Source organism: Oratosquilla oratoria, chromosome 24 (genome assembly GCF_046742065.1).
Source record: "Oratosquilla oratoria isolate Oo_2021 chromosome 24, ASM4674206v1, whole genome shotgun sequence".
NCBI classification, from domain to species: Eukaryota; Metazoa; Arthropoda; class Malacostraca; order Stomatopoda; family Squillidae; genus Oratosquilla; species Oratosquilla oratoria.
The window spans coordinates 58816294-58829282 of NC_134800.1; the positions used below are offsets into that span (position 1 = coordinate 58816294).

Consider the following 12989-nt stretch of genomic DNA (forward strand, 5'->3'; position numbering starts at 1 on the left):
AATGTTGAAGGTGGCCAAATCCAAAGTCAAAAGATATATGGTGCTGTTTCAGGGGTGAGGAGGGCTGGAGATATCATCCCAGTAACCTGGTAAAGGAAGTCCTAAGAAGATTTCTCTTTCAGAGATTTTACTATTGTTAGTGGAAATGACTCTCAAGTATGCTTTATCATGATCAAAATGCTTGGAGAAGACTTCTTAGGATGCCCTATCCTAGGTTTCTGGGATGGTATCGCCAGCCCTCCTCTCTCCCGACACATAAACAGTCCCACACTTATACAACACAGACAACAGTCTAAAGTTTCTTTCAAGAAAGAACAATGGAAGGCCTAGAGACAGCTGCTGGTCACTGTGGGGTTATGGGTTTCCAGCCAATGAATGGATGAGGTAAAAGATGTGCCAAGAAAGAGAGGGGGTGTCTGTTGAGGAAGAAAGTGGAGAATGGCTGTGTATGAATGATGCTGTGATGGATGGGAGTGGGTGGGGGTGGAGGTTAGGGAGTGGTTATGTGTGAATGATATTTTGATGCAGCCCAAAGGGATGTTTCCCCATTTTCTCTTTTTCCACATGAGGGGACAGTTTGTGCGTGTGTGCGGGGGGGGTATGGCACTGATTAAATGAGGAGGACTTGCTGTGGACATGCTATGTCTTGCTGCATTGCTTCTGACCAAGGGCCAGATGCAGGGATGACCCGTCATCCAGGAAGAGTCGAGAAAAGGGGGAGGGAGGGAAGTTGGAGTGGAGAGGAATTATGCCATTTGATTTGGCTACCTCCCTTAACCCCTTCCATACGGTGCCGCACACGTAGGCGTCATGAGGAGCAAGTGGATTCGCGACGCTGCCATATCGGCGTCTTGATTATATTTATTGTAGTCGCCCCTGTGTTTTTACATTCTCCCAAATGCGCCCTGAATCCCATTCTCTGTGGTTTTCAAAATTCGCGGGTGAAAGAGAGAATGATCAATATAAGCGGTGACTATATTTTATGATGCGAGTATTATTACGACACGTCATACGGCTGGCATTGGCTGCTGCCCGCGAGATTTAAGTCCCGTACTGAAGTGGTTAAGGGGGGAAAAAAGCACTTGTTACATGTATGTATTGTAAGGAAGCATGTAGGATTGGTGTGTGCTTTGACTCAGCCACCCCCTTATAAGGAGGAAAAGGTCTTTTTGGTCTTACTTGATCCAATGGGCCAGTCACCCTACACTAGATGGTATGGGAGGCAATCAACCTGGTATTATATCTACACACCCACAGCAAACTAATGGAAATATAATTAAGAAACTACTTCTTACTTGATCCAGTGGACACGTTCCCCTGCTGCTAGGTGGTATGGGTAGTAGTCAACTTGGAGCTGACACACAGTGACCTGGAGGGCAGCCCCAGTTGCTAATTCAGGATGACTGGACCTACCAGCTGTTGGAAGAAGACATCAATTGTACATACATACATATACCAAGGCTTTTTCCCCCTTTCAAGGGAGGTAGCCAAAAAGGGAAAGGCACAAAAACACTCCCACCCATTTCATCCCTACATACACTCCACACCCCTCCCACCCTCCCTCTCATCTGAGCACCTCCTGGATGACGGGTCATCCCTGCACCCTGCCCACCGCCCTGGGTCAGAAGCAGTGTCGCAAGACACAGCACATCCACACCAAGGCCGCTTCATTTAATCGGCGACCCCCCCTCTCCGTCCCCCCTTGCATATAAGGAGAGGACGGGGAGAAATCCCTTCGGGCTGCGTCAAAAATTACTCACACATACTACCCCACCCCCCAACCCCCCGCCCATTCCTCCTCATGTAATCACAACACCATCCATATACAACCATTCTCCACTCACCTCTGTCTTCTGTCCTCTCCCTTCCTTCCTCAATTGTGAGATGGTTTTTCCTTAAATACCACATTCTGTTTTTCAATTTCCCTTCTAGTAAAAAAAAAAATTACCTGACACTCCTGTTTTCTTTCCCCCAAAACATGAATATCCAGAACTTTTCCAATCATCCCTTTGAGTATCAATACATAGTCCATTAAAACCCTGCCAACCATCACAGTCACTTTCATAGCATCTTCCACTCTCACAATCTATGACTCCCTGATGTCCTCTACATTCACCGATTCTTTAAAATATTCTACCCCTCTGCACCCTTCAACTTTTCCTCTTAACCTGAATGACACACACCCCTCATTCTCTTCACTTCCTTCCAAAACATTTTTTATACCTTTCACAATCCTCTGTCAAATAGCCCTAAATTAATACAACACAAACATCAGTCTATTGTTTCTTCCCAAAGAAATCCACAGGAGGACCTGGGGACCATAGTCAGTTGCTATGGGGTTTCAGGTTTTCAGCAACTATTAATTAATTACAAAAAAGAATGGATAAAGCATTTCAATATTTCTCAAATGATTCTATCTATAAAGCTAGCAGTAACATATTCAACTTTCATTTAATTACATAGCCTTGTAATATTTATAAAATACAACCATATGTTGACTAAGTACATATGGGTTAAATTCATTTACATACTGAATCTATAACTACCAAACGTAACTTTTCCCACATACATCATCAATCAAGGTTTCTAATGATACTTTATCTCCTCTTGAGGGAAACTACATATAACTAAAATACAAAATACCTTTACTCTAATGCTATATTTAATCACTTCATACTTCTCTTGTAATTTCTCATCTTACCTCCTTTAATAAATCAAGAAAAGCATGATTAAGAAAAAATATTTTTAAAATTGTGCCAAAGAAAAATTGTGCTTAAGAAAAAAACATTCTAAAATTGTGCTAAAGCATTTGACGTAGTTTGAACACTTCACAAATTTGTTAAAATCATCCATATCAACTCCTCAAAATAAATCCTACATGAAAGAAACAAAATCAAAATAAACTCAAAATGTATGTGATGTAGAAAACCAAAGATTCATTTGGATAAACACCTAAGCAAGATACTGTAATGCCTGCCATTTATTTTATATCATTTGTTTACTTGTTTGTCATTATTTGTCTGTTTGCTTATTATTATTTGCTTGATTTTAATTTATTATTAGTTATACGTAAATTTATTATTATTTACTATTTACCTGTTTGTTTACTATTTAACTATACCTATGTATTTATTTATTTTATTCATTACTATTTATATTATTATAATTTGTAGCTATTTATTTATCATTATTATTTCATTTTTTTCATGTCCAACCTAGTTATGGACCAAAAGGTTTCCTGTCAGCATGTTCCACCTTTGTTATCCTTTGTAAGACAAAGTTATTCATAAATATATATACATACATACATACATATATATATATATATATATATATATATATATATATATATATATATATATATATATAAATAGATAAATAAATGAATAAATAAAAATAAAACACTCTGGTGTCCTAACTTACGGCCTGGGTCATCGCAGAAGTGAAGGTCTATTCTCTCAGAATAAAAATGATACGAGGTTTCTATCACATCGTATTTCTTGAAAACCCGAGTGATGTTGGACGGTGCAATGTTCGTGCGAGCAGCTCCTCCCATGCCACCTCCACCTCCACCACCTCCTCCCCCTCCACAACCAGTGCTCATTCCACTGCTTCCTCTTGCCTGCTGTGCTTGCTGAGCCAGGATGTCTGGCAAAGACTGCAACAAAATGAGACAAAAGTCAATCAATCAGTCTATTGACCAAGTTCTCACCTGCAAGAAACCTATGGCTCTATGGTATTCAGGTCATTTTATTCATTAATTAGGAAACCTTTGTCCCGGCCAAAAAGGTACAAGAAAGCTCATCATTAATTACCTCCAACTTCCTTGCAGCTTTTATCTTCTGAGACATTTCTGTTGCCTTCTGGATGAGTCCCGAGAGGGAGTCCAGGAAATGAAATGCTGCAATAAGCTGAGAATCTGTCAACACCCAGAGCAGGTCATCCATGATCAAAACCAACCGACATCCTAACACGGAACAATCTGGAAATAAAAAGTAGTGTGATTACAAACCACCGACTTCTTTTACAATTCTGCAAATGCTTACTGACACAGTTAAGCATACCAAAATATTCATACATACATATACCAAGGGCTTTTTCACCCTTATAAAGTCAAAAGGCATAATTCCACTCTCATCCATTTCATCCTCACACATTCCACCCCTATTCGCCACCCTTCCCTCCCTCCCTCTCATCTTGGCTCTTCCTGGATGACAAGGTCATCCCTGCATCTTGCCCATTGCCCTGGGTCATAAGCAATGCAGCAAGACACAGCACATCCACAGCAAGGTCACTTCACTCAATCGGTGACCCCCGCTCTCCGTCCCCTCATACAGTAACACTGAAGACAGGTATTCAATACCAAAATATAAACTCTTTAAACATTTGCATTAATAACAAATGTTGCCTTTAGTTTCACCTACTAGAAACTATCTGGCTCATATGACTAGCCTGGTGGCAGCCAAAAGATTAATACATATACCCTTCAGTACAGATGGAGTTCACTCAAATAGATTTAACCCTATTTTTATCACAATTTTGACATACTAGAAGAGTTCCCTAGGTTATATACTACAGAATGATATTTTCAATTCTATGAATATATTCTTTAACATTGTCAAGTAAAATAAAAGATGCCACAAGTGAAGAATATTGTTTTGTTGCAATAGTAAGCCATACATATACCAAAAGCCCCTTTCCCCCTTATATGAGGGTTACCCATGTCAAAGCATACACTTATCTTACATTCATCCCACACCCATTCAAAAACCCAATTAGTGGCCCTTCCATCTTAGCACCTCATGGATAAGGGGCCATCCCTGTCCACCACCATACTGTTTGAATCAGAGCCAATGCAGTAAGGCACAGCACCACCTCCAAAGCAGGACCCAACTGACACAGCTTGTTTACATATGGCACCATTTCATTATATGGCAACCTACTACCTCCTCAACTCAAGAAATTCATGGAGTAAACAAGAAGAGCATTCCTTTGGGCCATAGCATTTCCTCATACCTTTAAAACCACTCTCCAGTCATTCCTATCTTTGGCCCATCTCCCTTACTCAACAGATGTTTCTCTTCACATCCAATGACCCCTTCACACTATCCATCTACCTAATTCTTGATTTTCCCTCAAGTTTACTCCATCCACTTTTGCCACTCACTTTCTTTTTCTATGTTAACTTGTTCTTTCCATATGGCCAAACCACCCCTACTTTCTGCCCCACCACATCTCTCATTTTAGTTACCTTTGTAACTCCAACCATTACTCTTAGACGATGTAACTCAAAATGTATATATTGTCTTCATTTCTGTCCCCAATTTTCAATTTTCTGCTCCATACATAGCCAGGCATAATCACCCTCTTGTGAGTCTTCTCTTTGAATTCATCCCCAGATAGTTATTTCTCATGACACTTTTCATTCCCCCCTCAATTCCTTTACTCTATAATTCAACATTACCTTCATTCCTCTATTCCCTGCTACATGTGACCCCAAACACTTAAGCTCTCCAGTTTCTCATTCTTTAAACTCATCTCCAACTTGCCACCACCCTCACCCCTTGTATAACTTATCACCTTACTTTTGCCCTCATTTACTTTTGGCTTGCTTTTCTTCACAAATACAACACAACCTGTAATTATCATACATATATACATGATTTCAAGAATAAACTGGATGCAGAGAGATACAAAAAGGGTCACTATGACCATAGCTCTCGTCCCATAAAATACAACTAGGTAAATACTTACATCAAAAGGCCTTTTCTCCCTTATAAGGGAGGTGGACAGGCAAGGCATGCACCCACCTTTCAACTATCCCATACCCATCCAACACTCACTTGTTTTCTTTTTATCTTTAGCTTAAATCAGCTGGTGTTTTCTTTCCATCTACAGCTATCAAATTAATTTTTCTCCAGTTCTTTTCAACAATTTTTCTAATGCACTCATTTTACCACTACTTTCTACACAGTGACACTGGCATTATGCAATGGATTATGTTTGGTCTCAAACAGACAGCTACTTACCTGACAACTTTTTCTTTAAAGTGATGCGACACGTGGCATGGTTTGTGATCAACCGTAATGGAGTTAGAGTCAAGTCATTTGTTGATTTTGCTTCAATTTTTAAAGTCTGCCACGTAACCTGTCAAAAGAAAACCTCTGTTAATTTCCTTCATCATAAAACCACATTCTATCCTCACAAGAACAAGTATATTTGATGATTTCCAACAGGGGTGTTTTCCCCAAAGAACTGACATTGATTAAGGTATTCAGGATAGCATATATACATACATATGTGAGAAATTTGCTAGTGGACAGCGATATCAATCAGATAATTTTAATGACCGTCATGGGTAGGACTCAAACCTACAGCTCAGAGGCCATAAGGCTCCTGGGCAGTACTTTAACCCAGGGAGGTGGCCAACATAATAGCAAATAATGATAATAATAATGTTGCCTCAAGTTTCTGTGAGTAGAAAGCCTACAACTCCACAGAAGCTGCTAATGGTCCTCAGGTCCTTCCACAGAGCTCTCCAAGAAGAAACTTTGAGTTATTGTTTGAGTGGTATTAGTGTAGAATTGTTTCTTTGTCACTGGTTCAAAATAGTAAGAAGTCATTGGTTGTCAACTCTTCAGGTATGAAACAGTGTAAGAATGTAAGAAATACAGCTGAAGTTGTTAGAGATTTTGGGCCATCTGGAGATCAAATGTCAGCCCCTCAGGGCTGCACCTCCTGATGGAGGTTTGAAGGTTGATGGGTTGCAAAAATGGGTAGTTTTGTTGTCCATCTTGCAAGACCACAACAAAGAGTTACTCGTCATTGGTCCCGTGGCAATGAAAAATCTTAGTTCCACAATGGATGTCTGTTAACATAGATATGTATCATAGACAACGAAGATCTGTAATGCTGGAACTTGAAGCTGGCAATAACTCTGATGATTTACCTCTTTGAAAATCAGCAATTCTCCTCTGTCTGGATCCTTCAGTCTAGTCATGCGCAGATCTGCTCCCTGCCAAGTGGGGGACTTGGAATCTAATACAATCCTTGAAAGCTGTTAGAAGAAAAATTATGAAAACATAATATAAAAAACAACAATCAAACTAATATATTCCTCATTATATCCAATGACATCTTATGCACCTGAATATTCACTTAAAGGGGTATAAAAATTATATGCCATACAATAGAGCAATCCAATTCCGAAGTTGTATTATCCAGAATATTCTATTAATTGGAGTATTTGAATGACATGAAAAAATAAATAAAGATTGTGATTGTGAATATCATCGGAAACCAATCCATTCAACTGTACTGATTTGATGCTACCACTAAGATGCAACATTAGCCAACTGTACCTTGATGTTTTAACCACTTCAGTACGATGACACCTACGTAGACATCATGTGGTGCGAGGCACACAAGAATGCCGACGTCGGTGTCTTGATTATATATATTTTTTGTAGTTGTATACAAGTTACCCCCAGATTATATGAACTGGTTTGATCACATTTTCTGTGTTTATTATTACTCAGAGTAAAAGAGAACAAGTAATATAGCAGTGACTTTATATTTCATAATGCAAGTAGTGTGTTGAATTGTACATATGGCAGCCAATGCTGAGCGCAAGAATTTGACTCATACTGAAGTGGTTAAAAGGGTTTGGAAGCCAAGACTCTTTGGCTTGAACTCTGCCCAACACTGAACCAGGGCCTTGCGCACCTGAGCAAGTCAAATGCCAGCCACAGTTCTATGTAGGATTCCAGAATACAGAATATGCAGCCTTCCAGTCCATTTTGTCTTACACAATGCAATCTACCTAATATGATTAAATTGTCTACCAATTTCTGACACAATGGTAACTATCTTAAAATATGCCAAATTAAGTCCTTTTTTGTCATAACTGAGATACTATTAACCCACCTGAAATGATGCATGAAAAGCATGACTCTTAAACATGATGATGACAGAGTTAACTGTCACAGTCATGCCATCGATAACTTTGTCTGAGAATCCATATTTCCCCCCTGAAGTGTATGACGGCAGTGTTGTGTGACCAGACATTGGACGGAGCTCTGAACAAGTCTCCATCTCCAAGATGACTTCATCCAGTGTCTGAGTGTACAAATAAATACAATAAAAATATATATTCATGGTCAATGTACCAAATAATAAAAGTATATAAAACTAATTTCACACACACATACCAGAGTAGTGGAAGAAGCAGAAAAAGGACTGTTTTTACAAAGAAATGTGAGACTTCAAGGAGAGATACATGAAGACAATAGTAAAGGATATGATGTCAAGATGGAATGTAGTAATGAGCAGAGTTCCACAAGGTTCAGTGTTTGCACCAATAAAGTTTGTCTATGTCAATAACATTCCCACCCATTTCATCACCAGATACTCCACTTCCATTCACCACCCTTCCCTCTCTCTTTTCTTGGCTCCCTGCATCTTGCCAACTGCCCTGGGTCTGAGGCAATGCAGCAAGACACAGCACATCCAAACCAAGGCCACTTCATTTAATCAGTGACTCCCCCTCTCCATCCTCTTATGCAGAAAAAGAGAAGACAGGGAGAAATTCCCATTCCAAAGAGATTTCTCCGTCTTCTCTTTTTCTGCACAAGGGGATGGAGAGGTAGAGTTGCTGATTAAATGAAGCAGCCTTGCCGTGGATGTGCTGTGTCTTGCTACACTGTTTCTGACCCAGGGCAGTGGGTGAGATGCAGGGATGACCCATCACCCAGGAGGAACCAAGAAAAGAGGGAGGGAGGGAAGGGTGGTGAATGGAAGTGGAGTATGTGGGGATGAAATGGGTGGGAGTGGATTATGCCTTTTTAATTTGGCTAACTCCCTTGTAAGGGGGAAAAAAAGCCCTTGGTATATGTATGTCAATGACATAATGGAAAGAGCAACAACTTACATGAACACATTTGCAGATGATGTAAAAATCACAAGAGTGAAAAATGAGGAGGACGGTGAACCATTGCAAAAAATGATCTTGACACTTTTTGCACGGAGTTAAGAATGGAAAATGAAGTTCAACACCAGAAAATAAAAAGTACTGGAAACAGGCAAGTGTGGCAAGAGACCATCCTTAAAATGTTCTTTGGGAAGTGAACCCATTACAAAAGCAAGAGTAGAAGGATTTGGGAGTGTTGATATGAAAGAACCTGTCACTTGACAGACATTAGAAGGATTATGGGAGAGACATAGGGACTACTGTAGAAGATCAAAGTGGTGTTTCACTATATGGATGAAGAGATATAAAACTCACTGAAACCCTGATCCATCCAAGACTGGAATATGTGTCAGTAGTATGGTCCCCACACAGAGTGAATAATATAAGCAAGATCGAGAAAATACAAAGGGCAGCAATGAAATCGGTTCCCAGCCTGGCAAATAAACCATATGAGGGAATACTAACAGCGTTGGCTCTGCCAATTTTCAAAGATCAAAGAGAGGTGATATGATTACAGTATTCAGGTGACTAAAGGAGATAGACTGTGTTGACAGAAGAGATCTCCTTATTATAGATGGGAGGGCTTTAAGAGGTTTTAGGAGCAAATCAAGAAAGGCCACATGTCTAAAGGATGTGAAGAAATACAGTTTTCCATATAAATGCATAAAGAGTTGGAATAGCTTAGGTGATATACTTCAAGTTCAAACAATACACAAGTTCAAATCTAAATATGATAAAAAAATAAAGAATAGGAGACGGGACCCAATGAGTGTTCCTCCTTTCCTGTATACTACAATTAGGTAAATACACATACACAAAAAACTTACCAAAGTGATAGGAACACTCTTCAGCTTTGTCCACTGAATTTTGATATTGACTTTGTTGACAGATGCCTGTGTGATTCTGAGCCATGTTGGTAATTCTAATAATTCTGTTAAGACATGCTCATTCAATTCCAAGTTGCTTAGTTCACCCTCACCACGCAATGTGCTGACATTTACACTGTCTGAAGAAAGATTTTTGGCAAATCTGAAATAAAAATGTCATAGATTAATATTACATTATGACACCATTAATGAGGGGATGGAGAGGGGGTGGGGTTGCCAATTAAATGAAGCGGCCTTACTGTGGATAACCTGTATCTTGCTGCATTGCTTCTGACCCAGGGTAATGGGCAAGATGCAGGGATGACCTGTCATCCAGGAGGCAAGAAAAGGAGGAAGGGGTGGTGAATGGGAGTGGAGTATATGGGGATGAAATGAGTGGGGGTGGAATTATGCCTTTTGACTTTGGCTACCTCCCTTGTATGGGGGAAAAAGCCCCTGTATATATGTATGACAACATTAAATATGCATATCAACAAAAGTTAATCACATATATACAGAAATACATTATTATTTGAAGTTTAAAAAAAAATAAAATCTCTTCTTTTGAAAATTTATATTTAGGGAATATTTTTATAATACAAAAACCTAGCCTCACTCATTTAAATGCATATCCAACACTAATTTTGCTTCCTGGTGGTGTAAATGCTGTGGGGGCCTGCTACAATATTGCAGCCATTTTAAAGTATCCATTTCAGCCTTTCAGTAGGTTAGCCTACTTTTGAAACTATGACTTGTGGGGTTAGGTTCCATAAATATTTTGACCCTACATCTAAGCTCACTCCATAAACATTCTATATTTGAAGTTGTATTTGAAGATGTACAGTTATTTTTTTCATGTGATAAATTTCAAAATTTGTTGAATTGTCATTTACGGCATCTCATGACAGCCATAAAACTGTTAACAACAATATTTGACCAACAATTCTTGTTCCTTTAAGCATTTTGTCATAATAAGCAATGCAAGATATAAATATAAACAGTTGTAATATTATCACTTAAAAATACTGTATATTGTATAAATGTAGCAAACGTTGTTAGTGAAAACTTGTCAATATTAATGTCTTTATGACTGCCATGAAGATGCCATTAATCAACCAATTGTTGCTAAGTTTCACTAGGTGGAAAACCCACACTCCCACAGTGGCTGTCAACAATCCTCATAATCTCCCACAGATCTTTCTTGGAAGAAGCTTTCGGCTGGTGTCTATGTCATATCAATGTGGGACTGTTTCTATGTGGAAGAGGAGAGCAGCCACCAGTCATCACCTCCCCGTGTGTAAATGTGTAATAAATGCAGTTGAAGTTAAGATAGAGACAACTTGGGCCCAGTTTGGGGAATGAATGTCAGTCCTCCTGCTTGTACCTAATGGTGAAGGTTAGGGGTTGACAGGTTCTGAAAATGGGCACCTTCACTGTCTATCTTGCAGGATCACCACAAGCATGTACCCATCACTGGTCACTGAAGACATCTTTATATACACTGTTCCAACCAAGAAGTCCTTAAACTAGTTAATGTTTTCACTACATCCAATGACCCAAAACATGGAGTGTAACATAAATGTTTGGAAGTAAACACAATGGTGAAAGGATTAAGATGGTAGCACACTTATATATAATAATAATGTGTACTGACAAGGTAGTTAATGCTACTCCTATGTTCTTCAGGAGACTATATATTTCTCCAGAGAACCTTTTGATGTGCATTTCTGGTAACAATTTTTCCATTATCATCACTCTTGTCACTCTTGAGGCTAAGTATGATAAATCCTAAAGTAGGTGATGGGACCCAAGTGATGCTCCTATCTTGTATACTATAATTGGATAACTATTTTATTTCTTTGTTTCTGCATTAAATCATTACCCATTCTATAAATCAGTGGTGATTCATTTTCAACTCACTTTTTTTTTTCTCTCTCTCGCTGGTCAGCCATGTTTGTGTGATGTGAAGATAGGAAAAAGTGGATCAAAGGCTCTTGCACTAAATTGTGTGCCCATCATTTTCATTTGCATTTTGTGAGGAAGGCCCTTGGTTTCTGAATGCAGGTGATCTAATGGGGATGGTTTTGGTGCATCCTGTTATCATGACGAGGGAGTCGTATGAGACGTACAGGGAAAAGAAAAGAGAAGTAAAGAAAAAGGTAAAGGAGGCAAAGAGGAGAGCAGATGTAAAATGGGGTAAGAGTATGACAGAAAATTTTGAAATAAAAAGATGTTTTGGAAAGAAATTAAGAGAGGAAGAGGAGGTGAATCAAGTAGAGAAGAAAAGGTAAAAGGTGCAGATGGAGGAGAAGGCAGTAAGGGGAAGATGGGCAGAATATTTTAGGGAGTTGCTTAATGTGAAGGAGGATAGGGAGGGAAAGATAGCTGTAGTGGGAAGTGCTAAGAAAATGAGAGTGATGAGTGAGGAAAATGGAGGAGAAATAAGGAAGGATGAAGTGAAGGCAGCAGTTAAGATGATGAAAGCAGGTAAGGCACCTGGTCTGGATGGATGCCATGCAGAATGTCTTAAAAAAGGAGGTAGAGTGATGGTGGACTGGCTGGTGAGGTTATTTAATGTTTGCTGGAGAGAAGGTAGAGTGCCAGAGGACTGGAGGAGTGCTTGTATAGTTCCACTTTACAAGGGAAAGGGGGACAAGTGTGAATGTAGTAGTTTCAGAGGGATTAGCTTGTTAAGTGTAGTTGGGAAGGCTTATGGGAGGATCTTGATTGAGAGGATTAGGAGAGGAACAGAGGGAGTAATTGGTGAGGAACAGTGTGGGTTTAGGACAGGTAGAGGTTGTGTAGATCAGATTTTTGTGGTAAGACAGATATGTGAGAAAGCTATAGGAAAGGGGAAGGATGTTTTCTGGGCCTTTATGGATCTGGAAAAGGCTTACGACAGGGTAGACAGAAAGGCACTGTGGGAGGTTATGTAGATATACGGGATAGGAGGAAAGCTTCTAGGAGCTGTAAAGAGTTTTTATGAGAGTAGTAGAGCTTGTGTCAGGATTAGAAATGGAGAGAGTGAGTGGTTTGAGGTAAAGGTGGGACTTATGTCACCCTGGCTGATTTATACATGGATGGGGTAGTGCGAGAGGTGAATGCAAGGGTAGTGGGTCAGGGATTGAAGTACATACATATATACGTATACCAAG

General features: G+C 39.5%; 1 protein-coding gene across 3 annotated transcripts in view; it reads right to left on the reverse strand.

Annotated features, from left to right (window-relative positions):
* LOC143038677 (bridge-like lipid transfer protein family member 3B) overlaps positions 1-12989 on the reverse strand; it is a 99221-nt gene that overhangs the window by 78367 nt on the left and 7865 nt on the right. For all 3 annotated transcript variants that reach the window (XM_076208214.1, XM_076208216.1, XM_076208215.1), the window contains exons 2-8: positions 9796-9997; positions 7927-8118; positions 6950-7057; positions 6030-6147; positions 3816-3982; positions 3424-3658; positions 1296-1416 (exon numbers count right to left, since the gene is read on the reverse strand). In XM_076208214.1, the coding sequence (XP_076064329.1) occupies positions 1296-1416; positions 3424-3658; positions 3816-3982; positions 6030-6147; positions 6950-7057; positions 7927-8118; positions 9796-9997 (1143 nt within the window). The remainder of the gene's footprint in view (positions 1-1295; positions 1417-3423; positions 3659-3815; positions 3983-6029; positions 6148-6949; positions 7058-7926; positions 8119-9795; positions 9998-12989) is intronic.